Consider the following 21,796-nt stretch of genomic DNA (forward strand, 5'->3'; position numbering starts at 1 on the left):
GAACCAACAAAAAAAAAGTCTATCCTGAAAGCCAGCACTCTTGAGTTTGGACTTCTAGCTTCTTAAACCACGAGAGACTAAATTTCTGCTTGTTAAAGCCATCCACTTGTGGTATTTCTGTTGTAACAGCATTAGGTAACTAAGATAGTTTGCTATGACCCACACAATTGAATGCCTTTGCACAGTCAGTGAAATGCACGTAAACATCTTTCTGGTATTCTCTGCTGTCAGCCAAGACTCATTTGACGTCAGCAATGTTATTGCTTATTCCACGTCCTCTACTGAGTTCAGTTTGAATTTCCGGAAGCCCACCTCATAACCCATCCGTCTGCTTCAACTGTTTTTGAATTATCTTCAGCAATATTTAACTTGTATGTGATATTAATGATACCATTCACTAATTTCCCCATTCTGTTGGGTCACCTTTCTTAGAAATGGGCATAGATATGGGTACAGATACCAATTTCCTCGAGTTGACCTGTACCTTCCTTCCAAATTTCTCGGCATAGAAGACTGGGCATCTCCAGCGCTGTATCAGTTGGTTGAAATGTTTCCATTTGTATCCCATCAGTTCCTGGAGCGTTGTTTTCCCACTAATGTCTTCTGTGTAGCTTGGACTTCTTCCTTCAATATCGTCAATTCTTCATCATAAGCTACAACCTGAAATGGTTGAACAGCTACTAATTCTATTTGTTACAGTGATTATATTCCTTCCAACTTCTTTTGATACTTCCTGCATGATTCAATATTTTGCCCATTGTATTGTTAAGTTGAAGGACCTCTGGTAGCGTGGTGGTTACGAATCGGGCTGTGAACCACAAGGTCAGCAGTTCGAAACTACCAGCGGTTCTGTGGGAGAAAGATGAGGCTTTCTGCTCCAGTAAAGATTTACAGCCTCGGAAACCCTGTGCAGGGTTCTATGGGTCGGAACCGACTCCGCAGCACTTAACAACAACAACAACAACATTGTTAAGTCGAGACTTCTCTTTTTTCTTCAGTTATTTCAGCTAGAGAAATGCTAAGTGTTTTTGGTCTTCTAAACTCCAGGTGTTTGCACATTTCACTCTAAAGCTTAACTTATCTTCTCATTCCGTCCTTTGAAAAGTTCCGTTTAGCTCTTTGACATCATGTCAACATTTCTTCCATTCATTTTCGTTTCTCTACACTCCAAAGCAAGGAGCTCTGGTAGCATAGTGGTTACGAATCGGGCTGCGAACCTCAGGGTCAATAGTTCGAAACTACCAGCTGTTCTGTGGGAGAAAGATGAGGCTTTCTGCTCTCGTAAAGATTTACAGCCACAGAAACCCTGTACAGGGTCACTATAAATCGGAACTGACTCCTCGGCACATAACAACCACAACAAACACTCAAGAGCAACTTTCAGAGTCTCTTCGACATCCACTTTGGTCTTTTCTGTCTTTCCTTGATTTTTAATGACCTTTGCTTTCTTCTGTTAGGTTCTTGATGTCATCCCACAACCCGTCTGGTCTTCAGTCATTAATGTGTAGTTCTTCAAGTCTGTTTTTGAGATGATACCTAAATTCAAGTGTGATATATTTCACATCATATTTTGCTTTTGAGCACTTGTTTTAATTTTCTTCAGCCTCAGCCTGGACTTGCATACGAGTTGTTGTTGTTAAATCCATCGAGTCGATTCCAACCCATAGGGACCCTGTATAGGGATTCCAAGGAGCAGCTGGTGAGCTTGAACCGCCAACCTTGCAGTTCAAATGACTTTGCAGTCTGATGCATTAGCCCACAGCGCCACACCAGGATTCCTGCATATGAATAGATGTAGGCAGTTTGATGCTTATGTGTTCCATCTGGTGAGGTCCATGAGTATAGTCACTGTTGTTGAAACAGGGTCTTTGCAGTGAACATATCAGTGATCTTGCAAAAACTCTTATCAGGTGATCTCCAGCATCGTTTCTGTTACCAAGATTGCATTTTCCAACCACATTTTCCTCTTTATTTCCAATGATAGCATTCCAATGGCCAGTAATTATCAATGCATCTTGGTTGCATGTTTGATTAATTTCAAACTGAAGAAATTGGTAGAATTCTTTCGTTTTTTCATCGGTCGCTTTGGTGATTGATAGGTAAATTTGAATAATAGTTGTATTAACCGGTGTTCCATGTGGTGGTGGTTAAGCACTACTGAGGTGGTTCCGACTCAGAGCAATCCTGTATTGGATCTCTGAGGTTGTAAATCTTTGCTGGAGCAGAAAAGTCTCATCTTTCTTCTCCTGTGGAGTGACTGTTAGATTCGAACTTCTGACCTTGTGGTTAGCAGCCCAACTCATAACCCACTATGCTACCAGGGCTCCTTGGTCTTCCTTATAGGCTTCTAGATAATTATCATACCGCAGACTGCATTGTATTCTAAGACAGATCTGGAAATGTTTTTATGGATGATAAATACATTGTTACTCTCCTTCAATTTGTCATTCTCGGCCTAGTAAACCATATGATTGTCTGATTCAAAATGCCTAATAGCTCAGCTCACTAAGGCCTAGGATATCAATCTTTATATGTTCCATTTCATTTTTGATAGCTTCCAGTTTTCCTAGATTCATAATTCATACATTCCACTTTCTGATTATTAATGAATGTTTGCAGTTGTTTTTTCCCATCCTGAATCTCACTCCATCAGCAAACCAAGGTCCTGAAAGCTTTGCTCCATTCACAACATTAAGGTTGGCTCTGCTTTGAGGAGGTAGCGCTTTCTCAGTATTCTGAATACCTTCCAACATGAGGGGTTCATCTTCAGGCAGTATCTTTGACAATATTCTACCTATTTATAAAAGTTTTCAGGGGCTAATCCTTCAGGACTTCTGCTTTGGTATTATAGGATAAGCACTGAACTTTGAACCACAGAATTGGCGCTTCAAACCCACCAGTGGTTCTTCGGAAACCTCTATATAGGATCGTTATGAATCGGGACAGACTTGATGGTACTTAACAATTCCTCAGAAGTGCTCTGCCTTATTCCTTCTAGTCTGTTTTTGTCCGAAAGCTCCACTGAAACCTCCCCACCATGAGTGAGACAGCTGTTATTTGAGACATCAGTGGCTTTCAGCATCAGGCAAGCCTCCATAGCGCTGACAGATGTGTGGGGTTAGGAGACCAGCTGTGCAGATACAGAGGGCTGGCTCAAGTGGACGGCTTTCTCTGTTGGCTCTGGCGGAAGGTCCCTTTCTCTTCAGCTTTTGCTTCCTGGTTCCTTGAAGACTTCCATATGGCTTGGAATCTACCTTACCCCATCTCTACTCTTACTTAATTTCTTTTATATCTCAAACGGGAGTCCTGGCTGATTGTGAGGGTTGGAAATGTAAAGGTAGACGTTTTATAGCAAGGAGGGGAGTGATTAACATTTCAGTCTAGGAGTGGAGGTCCCTGAGACCATCAAGGGAGAAGAGCGGAGAGCAGGACCCTACCCAGAGAAGCAGTGATGCCTGAGATGGAGACAGAGACGATGACGTGGAAAGATGGAGCAGCTTGGGGACTTCAGACCCAGAGAGGGAGAGGGGCTGTGTGCTGACGACCAGGGGCCAGGCTTGTAGGGTATACCCTTTGGTTGGTTGATGAGGCATGGAGGGGATTGTAATCATGGCAATAAAACAATATACCATAGAATGAATGTAAAACTAATGTTCTCCTATGTAAACTATCACATAATTCACAATAAAACATTAAAAAAAAAAAAAAGGGAGTCCTGATATGGCACTGTGGATTAATGCACTGGACTACAAAATCGCTTTGAACTGCAAGGTTCAATCTCCCCAGCTGCTCCTTAGAAACCCAATCCCACAAGGGGTCGGAATTGACTCAATTGTACTTAACGACAATAATAACAACATACCTCAAAAGAGATGAGCTCAAAATACCCCTACACTAATCCTGCCTGTTAGTCTGACAAAGACGATGCATTCCAAAATGGGATGTAGCTGAAGAGAAGCATTGTGGCTTGTCAGGTGCACTAGAATGATACTCACAGCAACTTTATGCAGAACAGAAACACTGTGTGGTCCTGAGCCATCCTCACAATGGTTACCTTGAGCCCACTGTTGTGGCCACTGTGTCAATGCATCTTGTTGGGGGCGGGGTCTTCCTCTTTTTCGTTGACCCTTCTTCAGGGAGTAGTGCCTCCTGCCACTGTCACTTCTAAGGAACATTCTGGCTGTGTTTCTTCCAAGACAGAGTTGTTTGTTCTTCTGGCAGTCCATGGGACTTTCAATATTTTTTCCCAATACCTTCATTTAAATGCACCAATTCTTCTTTGGTCTTCCTTAGTTACTGTCTAACTTTTGCATGCATGTGAGGTTATTGAAAATACCATGGCTTGGGTCAGGTGCACCTTAGTCCTCATGACATCTTTGTTCATGAATAATTAAAGAAGCATTACCGCTAGTTGGGCATCTGCACAGTGCACACCCCCATTATAGCAAACACCTGACTGAGACATTCAGGTGGAGGACACATATTTTAGACCCCCCATCCCATCTGCATGGCTCAACAATGAAATGAACAACACCTGTGTATGGAAACACCTGTATGAAACACACTCATTTAAGCATACCTGTATAGGTCTCAGTAATACAGAACCATATCCACACAGGTGTAAACTTAACCTGGAACACACCTAGATGAGGGGAGGAGAACTGTGTAACACATTCCTGGGTGAGGAAATACCTGTGAGGTGAAAAGAACCAGGTTGTATGAAGAATGTTGTTGCTAAGTGTCGCCAAGTCGATGCTGACTCATAGCAACCTCATATGATAGAGTAGAACTGCCCTGTAGAGTTTCCTAAACTGTAACTCTTAAGGAAGATCCCCAGATCTTTTCTACGGGAGCCATTCAGTGGTTTTAAGACTCTGATCTTTCAGGTAGCAGCTGAGAGTTTAACCATCACACCACCAGAGCTCCTTAGTATAAGGAATACCTGTATAGGATTGAACTCCAGCTAGGGAAACAGCTTGGGGGGTGGGGTGGGGAGGAGAGCCACCTGTAGGACAGAGGTTCACATAAGCCCACCTGTCAGACACATATCTATGAGAAAACACTTGTGTAGGACATCCTCATGGGAAAACACCCGAATCTCCCAGATTGTAGGACAATGGCAAGGACCACTTGTGAATAAAAATGCCTCTTACGGGGTTCTCTAAGGGAAGCTAGGTGGCCTAGGACTTGCGTGTTTGGAGCACGCCAGACTGGGCAGAAGCGAGTGGGAATCAAATATGCCCTCAAGGCTGTCTCTTGTATAAAACGCGGTAACAGTAAGACAGCCCCTCCTGAGAATCTAGGGTGAAGGGTGACGCTGCAAGGCGCCCTTCTAGGGTATAGAGGAATCGTTACTAATCCTAGGTCTGGTTAAACCCTTATAGGGTTTTGGAGAGGACGACGTAAGAGGTGAGTAAAAGGCCTGGCATGTGTAACGTACTCGGTAAATGTTAGCTTTTGTCATTAGTATTCGCTGTCAAGAATTCCCGGCGCCCCGCCCCCTAAGGGCAAGTCGAGAAACTGCGCCCGAAACTAGTGGGAGGGACTTTCGGCAGGTGCCGCGAACGCGACAGGCTAGGGCCCCGCCTCCAGCGCTCAGCCACTGCGTCTTCCTTCCCAGCTGGGCCCAGGACACTGCCCGGCTCCCCCCGCCCTCCTCGCCCTCGCTCCCCCCTCCCCCGGCCTTCTGGAGGGAGCAGTCAGCCTGGCATGCAGACCTAGCCGTGGACCCTTTAAGTAGGCTTGGCAAGCCGCGAGGCAGCGGAGCCAAACTCTGCCCTAGGTCAACTGGGAAGCCCCGCCCAGATGGGAGGAGGCGGAGCGGCCCCACGGCTCCAGCCAATAGGAAGACGATTTTGCAGCCTCGCCGCGCGTTGATCTTCAGTTTCCCGGGCTACGTGGGACGAGGAAAGGAGGCGCGCGGGTGGGATGAAGGGACCAAAGGAGCCCACCGCGTCTTGATCTTGTGTTTCAGTAGCAGAGGAGAGAGCGTGAAATGGGAGGGCGGGCAGATGGAGGGCTACTTGGGCAGGATTCCTCTGGAAAGGCGAGAATTTTCGTTCCTGCAGGGGATGATTAGTGGGGGGAGGGTGTTCAAGTGGAAAGGGATGACTAAATCCAATCCCTGACATCTCCCTACTTAGCTACATTGGAGGAAGTCAACTGAGGCACATAGCGGCGGAACTCTAAAACAAGAAGTTGTTAAGTACCGTGTTGTGGTTTCTGACTCACAGTGACCCTGCACAGGGTTTCCGACACTGTAAATCTTTAAGGGAGCAGAGAGCCTCATCTTTCTCCCGCAGAACCACTGGTAGTTTCGAACTATTGACCTTGAGGTTGGCAGCCCGACTCGTAACTACTGTGCTACCAAGTGAGACCATGGAATTCCATAGCTCCGCTTTCCAGAAGAAACCATGCCACCCCAGAGCATCCCAGAGTCCCTCCCCACGCCCCCAGCTCCGCCCCCGGCCCCCTCCCCCCTATGTAGGTCGCGGGGAGGAGATGCAAGTTCTGGCGCGGGCGGCGACGGCTAGCAGCCACCGGCTCCTGCGAGTGGCTGAACCCGGCTGGCAGAGCAGAGGCTGCAGTGGTCGGGTTCGCGGAGGTGGCCCTGCAGGGCTCCGGGGGGGAAGGGGGAGCCGCGCCGCCCCCACTGAGGCCGCCGCCACCAGGCCTCCCTTCCCCCCCGGGCTGGCGCCATGCGGGGGGGCCCAGGCGACGCGGAGCGGCGGCAGCGCTGGGGGCGCCTCTTCGAGGAGCTGGACAGTAACAAGGATGGCCGCGTGGACGTGCACGAGTTGCGCCGGGGTCTGGCCCGACTGGGAGGGGGCGGCCCGGACCGCAGCAGCCAACAGGTATCCGCGTCTGGTGTCCGGCACTCAGTCCCCGGTAACCCGAACCCCTGAATGGAGCCCCATGAGCCCCCAGGGACAGTCTGTGGCCAGACTCCAGGACCTGTGTGCACCCTGAGCGGCTCAGTTCCCTTTCCTCTGCTACGCAGGTTTGGGCCTAAACGGGAATACAGAGGCCCCAGGCCTGCAGCACAGCTTGCCTACAGCCTCGAACCCCCAGCAGGATGGGGCTGTCGCCTATGGAACGGAAAGGTCTCCTTTCCTGCCTATAGCTAGCGACACACCCTCTGGACTCTCCGCACAGCCCAAGACTCGTGCTACCCCCCCCCACACACACACACCCTCCACCCATCACCCCCACCCTGGCCCCTCAGGGTACCACAGCCCTCCCAACCAGCTTCCCCAGCCATGGGTTTACATCCTGTCCCCTGACCTTTCCTGGATTTGGCTCAGTGCCCTACGCTGACCCTGCCTGAGGCCACCTTCAGCTGGGGACCTAGCTATAAAGACAGGAGCCCCCTCCCCCAGAGAACTCCCCAGAAAGTTAGTTGTCTGCCCCACTGCCTGTCTTTGTGGCCTCTTGAGAACTTCAAAGCAAATTCCTCATTGTCCGGATGGTGTACACTGAGGTCTTTTCATACAATTTGGGTCTGTTCTGCCCCATGCTGCCCAGAGACAGGTTTTGATAAGAGACAACTGGGATGATAGGCAGGTGGAACAAGAGACCAAGGCTCAGTGACCTTGACTTTGTCATTTGACCTCAAAACGCTGCGGTTTGTTGAAAACTGGGCAAACACTGCCCACATGGCTAAGAAGTGAACTTTGGGGAGGGGGGAGGGGCAAGGGAAAGGAGGAATTGCTCTGCTGTCTTTCCTGGATGTTGGGGTGACTAGTTTTGGACCCCTATTTTGGAGAGCAGCCTCCTGGAGTACCTTCTGTCTCTGCCCCCTTTTGTTAGGGCATCTCCCCAGAGGACACTGACCCTGAGGGCGGGCTGGACCTGGAAGAGTTCTCACTCTACCTGCAAGAGCGAGAACAGCGCCTGCTGCTCATGTTCCACAGCTTGGACCGGAACCAGGACGGTATGACCAGCCTCCAGGCAGGGCCTGGGGCTACAGGTGCTGAGCCACTGGGGGTGCAGAACTGGAGGGTACTTCTCCCTGCTGACTCACAAGCTATTTTGGGCACACTCCCCACCCCCAGCCAGCCCATCCTACTTCTCCTCTCTTCTGGGGTACAATCCATCAGGGGAAAAAAATCGCTACGATTGTTCTATGAATCCTTATGTAATACAGACTTAGCATCACCATCAATACCATCTTCTGGGTCCCTACTATTCCCTTTTGGTCCCCTCTAGTATGGTGGTTTCTGTGTTGTGACCCCGTACGTGCAGAGTAGAAATGTACCATAGGGTTTCCAAGTTTTTGGAAGCAGATCGCCAGGCCTTTCTTCCGAGGTACTTCTCGGTGGGTTTGAATCGCCAGCCTTTCAGCATAATTATTTGCTTTACTCGGAGGCTCCTTTCTCCCTCTAGCATAGGGACCTCCCTTATTACTCTGGGACTCATTCTGGAATAGAGGATTCCCCAGTATTACCATAGTTCCCCTTTTCTGATTCCAGTGGGTCAGGGGCAGCCTCTCTCCTAACCCCAAGCCACACACAATCCGGCCTCAAACTTTACCCTGCGTTTCTGGATCTCCTGGTTTTATTGTTGTTGTTAGGTGTCATCGAGTCGGTACCAACTCACAGCAACCTTATGCATAGCAGAACAAAACACTGTCCGATCCTGGGCCAGCCTCACAATTGTTGCCACACTTGAGCCCGTTGATGCTGCCACTTGGCCAATCCATCTCGCTGGGGGTCTTCCTCTTTGGGCCATCTCTAGTCCAAACCTTCTTGTTCCTTGACCTCAGGTCGCCCCAGGTACCACACATACACCCCACACTCACACACACTGTATTGGTTTTATAAGTCCGCGAGTCCTAGTGTGGCACTGTACGATAAGCACTCAACTGCAAGGTCAGTTTGAACTGCAAGGTCGGTGGTTCAAACTCACCAGCCACTCCTTGAAAACTATACAGGGTCACTATGAGTTGGAACTGACTCAACAGCACTTAACAACGACATAGAAAAGTACCACAGACCATTGTTGTTGTTGCATGCCGTCGAGTTGGTTCTGACTGATAGCAACCCTGTATAGACTGGTGGGTTTGAGTGGCCGACCTTGTAGTTAGCAGTCCAGTGCTTGTCCTTCAATGCCATCCTAGGGCTGTCGTTGTTGGGTGCCACCAAGTCCATCCCAACTCATTCCTATGTGACAGAGTAGAATTGCTTCATGGAGTTTTCTAATCTATTTCCTTTATGGATGCCAATTGCCAAATCTTTCTCCCATGGAACCTCAAACTACCAGCATTTTGATTAGCAGCTAAACACTTAACCATTGTCCACCAGTTTGCCAGAAACTTCGTGTCTTGTGCTTGGAGGCTAGAAGTCTGGAATCAACGCAGGTTCTGGGAGAGATCTTCTCTGGCCTCTGTCAGCTTCTGGGGGTCTCAGAAACCCTGGGGGCTCCTTGATTGTAAACTCATCTCTCTAATCTCTGCCTCCATCTTGACTCGGCATCTTTCCTGTATCTCTGACTTTGTAGCGTTTGTCTTTTTTTGAAGGGACACAAGGGAAGACCCGTGCGTGACGCAAGTGTGATTCGCAGCTAACCTAAAAGGGAGCCCTGGGCATGCTGTACGTTAAGCTTTGAGCTTCTGTCCAAAAGGTCAGCTGTGCAAACGCAGCCGCTCGCTGCTCCTTGGGACAGAGATGAGGCAGCCCGCTTCCGTAAAGATTTACAGTCTCAAAAACCCTAGGGAGCTATTCTACTCTGTGCCTTAGGGTTGACTATGAGTCAGAATCAACTCAATGGCAGTGGGGCTTTTGGGGGCCTTGGTTTTAGATTGCCAATCACAAGGTTCACAGTTTTGAACCCCCCAGCAACTCCATGGAATAAAGAACTAGATGACACCCAAGAAAAGCCTGTGAAGAAGCAGTTCTACTCTGTAGCACATGAAATCTGCTGGAACCTGAATGGACTTGACAGGGGCAGGTAGAAGGCACTAGGTACATGGGATCAGGACCCCCCTTTCAGCAGTATGACCTCAGATTAATTGATTATTAGTAGTAAAGACCCTATGTCCAAACAAGGTCGTATGCCCAAATACTAGTGGTGAGGACTTCAAACAGTCTTATTGGAGGGCACATTCAGCCCCTGACACTCACCTCTCTGCAGGTCACATCGATGCCTTGGAGATCCAACAGAGTTTCCGGGCTTTGGGCATTTCCATCTCCCTGGAACAGGCAGAGAAGATTCTGCACAGGTGAGCAGCTCAGGTTCTGAAACCCATGTCACTCAGGCACCCTGACCCCAGGCCCAGGGGGGTGCAGCCAGCTGAGCTTTCACCTTTCACGGGGGGAGTGGATCTTGAGCCAGTTGTTTCTCCTCTCTGAAGGCCTGTGAATGAGGATGACCCCATTCCTTCAGTAGGCGGTGTGTTCGTTTCTTTTTGTCGTTCGTCACCTGCAATCAAGTTGTCCTCAAACTCAGAGGGACCCCATGCACAATGGAACAAAGTGTTGCACACTCCTGCCCCATCCCCAAGACCGGTTACAGATTGGACCATAGCGATCCATAAAGTTTTCGTGGACTGATTTTCGGAAGTTGATGGTCAGGCTTTTCCTCCTAGTCTACATGCATCTGGAAGCTCTGCTGAATGCTGTTTCATATCCTGACAATACATAAGTTTCCACAGACAGATGGACGGTGGCAGAGCATGAGATGTATGGGCCAGGAATGGAGGAAAAAGATTGTCCCAGTTTCACATCACTGCTTTATTAGTTCTTGATGATGGCTATAGCAAAATGCCACAGATGAGGCAGCTTTATAGGAACTTCTCACAGTTCTGGGAATTCAAAACCAAAGTAATGACTGAGGCTTTGTGGGAAAATCTATTCCATCTCCTTAGAGCCTTGCTTTTTGGGTCATGTGACCTCCTTCCTGGGTCTCTCTGTATCTTCCATCTTCTTTTATTTTTTTTCAATTTTTATTGTGGATTGAATGAAAGTTTACAGGGCAGATCATCAGTTTTACATTCAACAAATCATACATCTTGTTTCATTATAATCATTATAATCCCCTCCATGTACCATCAGTTAACAGTATTTCTCTCTATTCATTTTAGCTCTTTTTTTTTTTTTTTTTAATCACTCAGGCATATATAATAATTTAAATCACCGAAGGGCCATTTTGCAAGTCTGCCTCCCTGCCTCCAGCTCTCAGTCCCTCTTCCCATGCATCTAGAGTCCTCAGTGACTCTCCCTCTCCACGTCCCCATCTCTGCCTCCATCTCTCGTGTTGCTGCTTCTCTGGATAAGGTCCCACATTCTGATTGTGCTCTTCTCCCTTGATGGTCCTGTTGTTGTTATTAAGTGCCATCGAGTCAGTTATGACTTATAGCAACCCTGTATATGGTTTCCAAGGAGCAGCTGATGAGTTTGAACCACCGACCTTGCAATTCAAACAACTTTGCAGTCTGGCGCATTAACATACAGCACCACGCCAGGACTCCTTGATGGTCCTAGGGTCCTCTATTTCTGGACTGTAAAATTAACTACTCTCCCGTTTTTGTTACAAAACTTCTACCTTTACAATTATGACAGTTGCAATTTGTTATGATAACAATTACTCCCTATTGAATCTTAAGAATCTTATTTCCATCTCCTTTCACCAGACCCATCTAGACAAGATGACAGCTATTCAGTGGGATCTCTTTCTTTGCCCCCATACTCTTAAACTAAACTCCCTCTTGAAAACTTGTAAGCCAGTCACTTCGTGCCTTTACTGCCCCCTCATTTTAGATAGCCAATGTCTAAGTTGCCCCTCCCTATCTACCCTGTATACAGAAGGGATATCCCCTCTTCTTTTATAAGGAGTCATTCAGAGGGAATTAGGGCTTCCCCCTATTCTAGTGTGATCTCACGTGAACTGAACTGATGACCTCTGCAAAGACCCTCCTGTTTGCCAATGTCCCATTCCTAGGTGCCAGGGGTTAGGGCTTGAGTGTATATATCATAGTGTGATTAGAACGAGTCCAATTAGAATTAGCATTAGGCATGTGGGCAGAGCCCCTGGGTGCCGTAAACAGTGAAAATACTCAGCTGCCGACCAAAAGGTTGGAAGTTCATGTTCACCCAGCGATGTCTCAGAATAAAGGTCTGGTGGCTAACTTTGGAAAGATCAACCATTGGAGCACGCAGGGGGTGGCCATGAGCCCCGGGTGACGGGACAGCCACTGTTTTGTTTTGCTTTTTTAGGAGCACTCAGTATGGGACAATCAGAACTGTAGTAGGCATGTGTTCACAGAGCCCTGGTAGCAGCGTAGTTAAATACTCAAGTGCTAACCAAAAGATTGGTGGTTCCAACTCACCAGCCTCTTGGTGAAAGAAAGACTTGGTGATCTGCTTCTATAAAGATGACAGCCTAGGAAACCCTGTGGGACAGTTCTACTCGGTCACCTGGGTTGTCCCTATGAGTTGGAGTCTGTTTGACAGCACCTACTCACTCCGGTAGCGTAGTGGTTACGAATCGGGCTGCGAACTGCAAGGTCAGCAGTTTGAAACTACCAGCTGCTCCGTGGGAGAAAGATGAGGCTTTCTGCTCCCATAAAGATTTATAGTCTCGGAAACCCTGTACAGGGTCGCTATGCGTCAGAACTGACTCCACGGCACATTACAACAACAGTAACAATGAAAGTCCTATACACCAGGGAGCTGTCTCCATCCCCAAACCTGCTTCTAACAGACTCTCACCCCAGGTTCCCTCCTCCCCAACCCTCAGCATGGACCGCGATGGCACGATGACCATTGATTGGCAGGAATGGCGAGACCACTTCCTGCTTCACTCACTGGAGAACGTGGAGGACGTGGTCTATTTCTGGAAGCATTCCACGGTGAGGTGGGAGTGGCTCTCCCCATTTGGGTGCCCGGAGATGGAGTCTAGAACCCTCTAGGAGGAGGTTCCCTTCCTCTCTTTTTCTTTTCTTTGGGGAGCCTTCTGATAGTTGATTATAGTCTTTTGGGTTTGCAAGGAGTGTTTCCCTGTGGAGACTCTAGGGCAGGTGGTGGAGCTGGGGTTCAGGGCAGGAAGACCTCACCAGATGTGGCACCAGATCTGCCCCTCTCCACCCACTAGCTCCCCTTCTGTCTGGTTCCCACTGGGCTGCAATTTAGCAAACTCCAATAGAAAGCCTTTGCCTTAGAAGGATCCTGTGGTCTTCCTGAAGGGGGCTCTGGAGATACTGGTTCCCGGTGGGAATCCCTGAACCCTGCTTCGGGTAGACTCCGACAGCTTTGGGAGGGGAGATCAAGTGAACCCCAACCTGAAGGATCCCCTGAGGTACTGGGGTGGAAATTCCATAGGTGAAATCCATTGGAGCTCTGGTCCTTGGAGGAGATCTGGTGGGATCGAGTGAGGCCTGGGAGGGATCTGTTGTCCTATCTTGGGGCATCCCAGGTGGGATGGCATGTCCTGGAAGATCTGGAATCTTCCTGTGGGAAACCCCGGGGAGGTATCATTCAGAGCAATCTCATTGGCTCTGGAGGGATCTTTATGTGGTGAGGTCTGGTGAGGGTTGGGGTCTTTGTGTGGGAGATTGTGGGGTTGGATGCTTTGGTGGAATCTGGTGGGGGCTTAAGGGGAATCTCTTAGGCTCTCCAAGCAGGATTCATCAGTGGGCTCTCAAGAGGGTCCGAGAACTCAAGGGGACACTCCTTATTTAGGATTTGTGCTCACCTCCCTCCCCACGTGGCCTGACTGCCCCCCAGCCCTACCCTCTAGTCCAACACAAGGGTGATTAGGATAATGTGTCCCTGTCCCCTCTGGTCTGACCCTCCAGCCTCCACCCTCAGGTCCTAGACATTGGTGAGTGCCTTACGGTGCCTGACGAGTTCTCGGAGCAGGAGAAGCAGACTGGCATGTGGTGGAAGCAGCTGGTAGCAGGCGCGGTGGCTGGCGCCGTGTCTCGGACGGGCACAGCCCCCCTGGACCGCCTCAAGGTTTTCATGCAGGTGAGTGGCCTTGGAGAGACCTGCCCCCTCCCCAGACCTGGGCCTGGTTCCAAACCCCCTTGTCTCCCTTCCCAGGTCCACGCCTCCAAGACCAACCGCTTAGACATCCTGGGGGGTCTACGGAGCATGGTCCGAGAGGGGGGCGTCCACTCCCTGTGGCGGGGAAACGGCATTAACGTCCTTAAGATCGCACCGGAGTCGGCGATCAAGTTCATGGCTTATGAGCAGGTGAGGGCTGGCGTGGAGAACCAGGACTGGACATGTGGATGTGTAGGCGTGTGACCTGGGAGTGGATGTCTGCCCCCTGTGTGGTGTCCTTGGCTGGGAAGAGAGGGGAGGGTGCACCTTCCTAGGAGCTAGGAGGGCTCCACCCAGAGTTCCTACCTCCTTGTGCCTTGTTCCACAGATCAAGCGGGCTATCCGGGGGCAGCAAGAGACACTACGTGTGCAAGAGCGCTTCGTGGCTGGTTCCCTGGCCGGCGCCACGGCCCAAACCATCATTTACCCCATGGAGGTGAGAAGGCAGGGGGCCTCACTAGGGTTGGGGAACTACTGAAGCCACTCAGCAAATCTCTGTGGTCTGCAAGCATTGAGAAGGCAAGCAAGATATGCATCCCTTCTCCCCAGTTCAGACTGGGGCTCAGGCCAGCACTGATATTCTACGTGTGGTTTTTAGGAACAGTTGTCAGCTGCCATCCATTCAGCTCCGATTCATGGTGGCCCCTTGCACAGCAGAACAAAATTCTGCCCAGCTCCCGTACCAACGTCAGAATCCATTGGACATTAGTGATCCACAGGGTTCTCATTTACTGATTTTCAGAAGTTGGTTGCCAGGCCTTTCTTCCTAGTCTTTCTCAATCTGGAAGTTCTGCTGAACTCTGTTCAGCATCATAGCAGCATGCAAGCCTCCACTGATGGACGGATAGTGGTTATATAAGGTGCATTGGTTGGGAATCAAACCTGGGTCTCCCACAGGGAAGGTGAAAACTTCATTGCTTCTTGGGGGTTAAGAGGTTGACTATAACTATTTAGTGGTTGTAGGAGCCAGATATTTATAGATATGCCTCATCTAAGTACACTTGTTCCTAGGAGAATCATTTTTAAGCATAACTGTTTATAGAGAACTTATTTTTGTGGCTAAGTTGAATATCAGAGTTTTGACAGAAAAACCAAATCAAGTCAGTGAAATCTGGGGGTGAACCGTTCAGAAGTGATGTGGTGACTTCACGGTGTTTAGAGACCTAGGTTCTTCCCTTCGATCTTGTTCCACTCACTACCTCAGCATATGGTTTCTACCTTATATTCCAAAATGGTTGCTTGTAGTTTGCTCATCACATCTACATTCCAGCCAGCAAGAAGGAAACGGAAATAAAGGGGGGAACGTGCTCTTGCCTTTAAGGAGGGAGTGCCCCTCCTATGAGTCTTTCTGAGTCTCACATGATAGCTTCTATTTTATTTACTGGGGTTTAGTCACATGACCCCACACATCGGGAAGCTGGGAAATGTAGTCTTTATTTGTCAGTGTCTGTGTACTTGCTAGAAAGCAGGGCTTCTATTATTAAGGCATGGAAGTTCTTGGGGGGTACAAACCATTTGTGCTTGACTATTAAAGAGTAGCAGTTTGAACCTACCTGGCTGTGCCACAAAATAGCCTGGCTGACTATCTGCACCCAAAAAACCCTATGGATGGAGTACAGTTCTACTCTGTAAAACATGGGGTCCCTGTGAGTAGGAATCAACTCCATAACAGGGATTTTTCTCAGTTACTACTGAGGAGCAGTCCTGGGAATGTGGGGGGGGAGAAGGGGGAAGATGCATGCAAATGGTTAATACGCTTGACTACTAACCAAAATAGGAGCTCTGGTAGCGTAGTGGTTACGAATCAGGCTGCGAACCTCACAGTCAGCAGTTCGAAACAGCCAGCGATTCCACAGGAGAAAGATGAGGCTTTCTGCTCCCGTAAAGATTTACAGCCTCGGACACCCTGTTACAGGGTCGCTATGAGTCAGAACTGACTCCACGACACACAACACTAACCAAAAGGTTGGGAATCCACCCAGAGGTACCTCTAGGGGAAAAAGCCTGGGAATCAACTTGTAACTCTGAAAGTAGCCATTAAAAACTCTCTGGAGCAGAATTCCACTCTAGCACACGTGGGATGGCCAAGAGTCTGAATCAACTCGACATCACCTGGTATTATTATTAAAGGAGAAAAGGACAGTTACATTATATAGATTTTGGCTACAGTAGCCAACTCCTTTAGGCATTTGGCAGCAGATTTCAGAGTAAGAGTTTTCAATGTAACTATTTGTAGAGTGAGTTACTTAGAGGGAGGGGACAGCTTTTCCAGGCTTAACGGTTGCCCTGATCCTCCCCAGGTGCTGAAGACGAGGCTGACCCTGCGGCGGACAGGCCAGTACAAGGGGCTGCAGGACTGTGCCCGGCAGATCCTGGAGCAGGAGGGGCCCCGAGCCTTCTACCGCGGCTACCTGCCCAATGTGCTGGGCATCATCCCCTACGCAGGCATCGACTTGGCCGTCTATGAGGTCTGTGGGCAGCCCGCCTCACCTTCCCTTCCTCTCCCCTGTGGTGTTTGCCCTTCCTGGGGAGTTAACTCAGTTTACTTCCTGCAGCTAGGGGGGAAATCCTAGAGCACAGACTTTGGAATTCTTGGGAACACCATGGTCTTGGTCTCCTGTGGTAACAAGAGGTGGCATACGTGGGGGTGCTTGAAAGAACAGAATTTTATCTTCTCACCTTTGGGGAGGCCAGAGGTCCGAATTCAGAGTGTCCCAGGCATTACTTAATTCCTTCATTTTCAAACGTTCCTTAAATGTGTCTGTCTTACCCCGTGTGTATATGTGTCTGTGGGTCACTCTTTGCTGCTCTTTCTAGAACCCAGAAATGACTGGGTTTAGGATCCACCGGACACTGGAATGGCAGCAACAGACTGATGGATTGCATTACATGACATTTTGGGAAGGGAGAACATCCGATTATATTTTATTAGAGATCATCAGAAGACAACGGTAAAACTCTCACCTTCCATGCATGAGAACTGGGTTTGATTCCCGGCCACCACCTGTCTGTCAGTAGAAGTTTGTGTAGTGTTGCTAGGATACTGAATGGGTTTCACTGGAATTTGAAATTGGCTCATTTTCAGTAGATCACCAGGTCTTTCTTCCTAGTCTGGAGCTCTGCTCATATTTTAAATATCAGTGGCCTAGCTTCTGGTATCACAGCAACACACCAGCCACACTGACAGACGAGTGGTGACAAAAATCATGTGACCAACCCTAATCCAAGATACTCCACCATTGCTGTCCATATTGTGCCCTTCCTAGCACCCAGTAGGTACAGAGTCAAATGAGACAAGGCCATTGTTTATTCATGTTTCCGCTTGTTCATCCATTCATTTTCTCTTTCATCAAATATTTTCTAAGGGTTTATAGGGGCTCAAGACACTGTATTGGTTGAATGAGGCTGATCCAGCTCCAGCTTCCTGGCCAGACAGTCAACCAACACATTAGGTAGTTTCAGATTCTGATTTCTTCTCAGAAACCAGAAAACAGGATGTTTAATCACCAGTCACAGTGGGGCTGAGCAGGGAAGAGGAAGACCCCCCAAGAAGGTGAAGATGGAACGGAAGGCTGGGCTGGACCAGGAGGCAGTGTGAGCAAGAACACAGGAAGTACAGAGGGTGGCCAGTGGCAGCAAACGTGGCCTCTTGGCAGCGTGGAAGACACGAGGGGAATGGTTAGGACAGAAGACGGAGTCCGAGGAGTCAGCTCGGACTTCAGGCTGAGGGATTTGGCTTTCTCTTAAGTGTTAATAGGAAGCCATTGAGGATTTTGAGCTGTAAGCTTATGTCTTAGTTCTCTAATGTTGCTGTCACAAAAATACCAAAAGGGGGTGGCTTTAAGGAACAGAAAAATATTTTCTCACAGTATTCCTCCCCTCCCCCCCCCCCCAAAAAAAAACAACCCATTGCCTTCAAGTCAATTCTGACTCTTAATGATCCTATAGGACAGAGTGATGGTGGTGGTGGTAGTGTGCTCTGGGGTCAGTTCTGAATCATAGCGACCCTGTATAGGGTTTCCGAGGCTGAAAATCTTTACGGGAACAGAAAGCCTCCTTTTTCTCTCTTGGGATGGCTGGTAGTTTTGTACAGCTGACCTTGCGGTTAGCATCCCAACTTGTAACCCACTACCAGAGATCCTTATAGGACACAGTGGTGGTGGTTTTATGCCGTGGAGTCAGTTCTGACCCATAGCGACTCTGTATAGGGTTTCCAAGGAGTGGCTGGTGAGCTTGAACCACCGACCTTGCAGTTCAAACCGACTTTTCAGTCCAGTGAATTAACCCACAGCGCCACCCCAGGACTCCATTTACAGATTAGGAGGCTAGAAGCCTTTCTCGCTCTCTATTGGGTGTGGGGAAAGGTCCTTGTCTCCATTTCTGTCTCTGGACAATCTTCATGTGGCTTGGCGTCTCTCTTCTCCCCATCTCTGCTTACTAGCTTCCTTGTTTAATCCCTTTCATATCTCAAAAGAAACTGATTTAAGACACACCCTCCATGAATCCTGTCTCATTAATAGAATAAAGAAAACCCATTCCCAAATGGGATTATGAGCACAAGTATGGGGAACGTGAGATCATCCTAGACTGCTGACTGCAAAGTTGGTGGTTCAAAGCCACCAGCCACTTAGAGGAAGAATGATGAAGTGGTCTGTTCCTGTAAACAATGACAGTCTTAGAAACCCTATATAGTGTCTCTACGAGTCTGAATAAACTCAATGGCAGTGGGATTTTTTTTTGTTGTTTAGGGATTAGGGTCTATGCCTACTGGGGGTTGGGGGGTTGGGGGGGAAGCACAGTTCAAACCATAACTCCTTTTTAACAGATTCTGTGCCCAAGAGGACTCTATGTGGCCAAATGGTTTGTGCTTAACTGTTCGCCTCAAGGTTGATAGTTCAAACCCATCTGGTGGGACCAAGGAAGACAGGTCTAGTGAGCTGCTTCCATTAAGATTACAGCCAAATCCTGAGGGCTCGTTAAACCTTGAAGGGAAGCCACCCTAAGGTCACCAATAGCTAAATAACAGACTGATTCACAAACTAGACACTATCACCATGACTACTGTTGCTTGGTTGGTTCTGTGCCATGGAGTCATCAGTTCCAACCCATAGCGACCCTGTACAGGGTTTCCGAGGCTGTAAATCTTTACAGGAGCAGAAAGCCTCATCTTTCTCCTGCGGAACAGCTGGTAGTTTTGAACTGCTGACCTTAAGGTTCGCAGCCCGATTCTCAACCACTACGCTACCAGAGCTCCTTCTACGCTACTGTACTCATTAAGAAAACAATCTCCATGAGACCAAACAGACATTGTAGGATAAGTACAAATCCACCAGTCACTCCATGGAAAAGGATTAGGCTTTCGGCTCCCATAAAGATTGAAACCCTATACGGGGTCGCCATGAGTTGGAACCGATTTGATGGCAATGAATTCTTGGAGTTATGAGACCGTATGGTCAACCATGAGTTTAATACAAAGATTAGAGAATGTAAGGAGTTAGGGAAACTAGATGAATGCAAACGGAACAACCAGAAGGCAAAGTAAATATTGAGAATGTTCTCACCCATTGTGAAGAATGTAATCAACGTTACTGAACAATTTGTGTAGAAAGTATTGAAAGGGAACCTAAACGGATGTGTAAACCCTCACCAAACACACATTGTTGTTGCTGTTGTTGAGTGCTGTTAAGTCAATTCCGTAAATACTCTTTAAAAAAAAAAAAGACTACAGTCAAGAAAACCATATGCAGCAGTCTGCTGATCACCATGAGTTGAAATCGACTTGACAGCAAAAGGTTGTAATTTTGTTTTTTTCGGTTTTTTTTTTTTTTTTTTTTTTTGAGGAATCTAAGAAACTTCAGAAACCCTGAGTTCTGTTTGGAGTTTCAGAATGTATGTTTTTTTCCTTTAAACCCAAACAAAACCAACAAAACCCACTCCACCAAGTCGACTCTAACTCATAGTAGCCCTGTAGGACACAGGAGAACTAGTTCATGGGGTTTCCAAAGCTGTAAATCTTTACTGGAGCTGACAGCATTCTGTTTCTGCCACAGAGCAGCTGGTGGGTTTGAACCGCTGACATCTTAGCTAGCATCCAAACAACACACTGTGCTACCAAGGCTCTTTGTGTCCTAGAAAGGCTCTGAGAAGCCCTGCAGTGAAGTGACTTATTTGCTGTGTTTTAGTTCAGTATTTCCCAGACTTTCTCCATCACCTAAATCTCTTTTAACTGAATGTTGTTGTTGTTGTTAAGTGCCGTCGAGTCAGTTCCGACCCATAGCGACTCTGTACAGGGTTTCCGAGGCTGTAAATCTTTATGGGAGCAGAAAGCCTCATCTTTCTCCCGTGGAACAGCTGGTAGTTTCGAACTGCCAACCTTGAAGTTAGCAGCCTGATTTGTAACCACTACGCTACCAGAGTTCCTTGAGAAGACAATAATGGGAAACACATGTCTCTCCTTACTTAGTCCGTGCCCAGGTCAGACATTACTAATGTACCACGGCACTCATTCCATCCCTCAACACAGTTTGATTACCGATGGTATAGAACTGACCTAGGAAATGAAACCCATGAGCTACCTCAGCCCTAAGTCAAAACAACAACCACACATATAATAAAAGACCCCGTCCTTAAAAATGTCTCGCTTTAGAAGGGATTGTTGCTAAGTGTCCCGAGTCAGTTCCGACTCACAGTGATCCTATACGTAGGGTTTCTGAGGCTTTAAATCTTTGCGGGAGCAGAAAGTCCCATTTTTCTCCCGAGGAGCACAAGGTGGGTTCAAACTGCTGACCTTACGGTTTACAATCCAGTGTTTAGCCTGTGGAGCCACCATACTTCCTTCAAAGAGATTAGCCCCCTTCACAACTTCAGGTGCACAACTCCGGACTTGAACTTGGCTCCAACTGGCAACTCTCACCTTGTTGGACTTTGTGGTGTTGGCGAAGTAACTTCTCCGGAATTTCTGTTTCTCATCCGTAAAATGGGGATAATGTTGGCACTTGTTTTAGTTTGAGATCTTCCGGAAGCCAACCCTGAGCCAGGGATGTGAGGGCCAAGTGGTTTCTCTGGGACGTAATGAGTCAAGGAAGGTGGGCTAGCAAGAGAGTGCTGTAAACAAGCTATTGCTGTGGGCATTGAACATGTTCCTGCTGGGACCTCCTCCGGGAGAATGTGCCCACCGGAGGGGTGAGGAAGTTGGAGTAGAAAACAACAACTTTTTTTAATTGTGATACAGGTTCCTTACTTCTTCCCTGCTGTTCCCATTGACATCCTTCCTGCCTTCTGACCTTTGTCGTTGTTAAGTGCCCTTGAGTTGGTTTCGACTCACAGAGACCTGGTATAGGGTGTCCAAGGAGCGTCTGATGAGTTTGAGCATTATGTTTGGTTGGTTATGTGCCATGGAGTTGGTTCCGATTCATAGCGACCCTATACAGGGTTTCCGAGGCCGTCTCATCTTTCTCCCGCAGAACAGCTGGTAGTTTTGAGCTGCCAACCTTGAGGTTCGCAGCCCAATTCTTAACCACTGTGCTACCAGAGCTCCCAATGTCTAAGTTCCTCATTCCTGTGGACCCTCTGTACCAAGGGGAACGGAATGATCCTGGATCACTGTAGAGATTTGTCTGCTCCGTTGCCATACTGCTTCCACTTACAGTGGGTTACTCTTTCTTTCTTTTTTTCGGTTCCTCTTCTTTCTTCCTCTAATCATGTTCTGATCATCCAGCCATTGATGCCAGGTCAAATGGGTACTCTCTGCAAGT

The 21,796-nt window shown here is 48.2% G+C and overlaps 1 protein-coding gene across 2 annotated transcripts in view; it reads left to right on the forward strand.

The window, feature by feature from the left end:
- The first annotated feature begins 6,698 nt into the window (after positions 1 to 6,698).
- The window catches only part of SLC25A23 (solute carrier family 25 (mitochondrial carrier; phosphate carrier), member 23), a 21,034-nt gene continuing 5,936 nt past the window's right edge, over positions 6,699 to 21,796 (forward strand). For both annotated transcript variants that reach the window (XM_006868886.1, XM_006868885.1), the window contains exons 1-8: positions 6,699 to 6,854; positions 7,810 to 7,933; positions 10,132 to 10,219; positions 12,736 to 12,847; positions 13,806 to 13,964; positions 14,040 to 14,192; positions 14,371 to 14,478; positions 16,343 to 16,510. In XM_006868886.1, the coding sequence (XP_006868948.1) occupies positions 6,699 to 6,854; positions 7,810 to 7,933; positions 10,132 to 10,219; positions 12,736 to 12,847; positions 13,806 to 13,964; positions 14,040 to 14,192; positions 14,371 to 14,478; positions 16,343 to 16,510 (1,068 nt within the window). The remainder of the gene's footprint in view (positions 6,855 to 7,809; positions 7,934 to 10,131; positions 10,220 to 12,735; positions 12,848 to 13,805; positions 13,965 to 14,039; positions 14,193 to 14,370; positions 14,479 to 16,342; positions 16,511 to 21,796) is intronic.

The sequence above is a fragment of the Chrysochloris asiatica genome, unplaced genomic scaffold, assembly GCF_000296735.1.
Source record: "Chrysochloris asiatica unplaced genomic scaffold, ChrAsi1.0 scaffold00125, whole genome shotgun sequence".
In the NCBI taxonomy this organism is placed as follows: Eukaryota; Metazoa; Chordata; class Mammalia; order Afrosoricida; family Chrysochloridae; genus Chrysochloris; species Chrysochloris asiatica.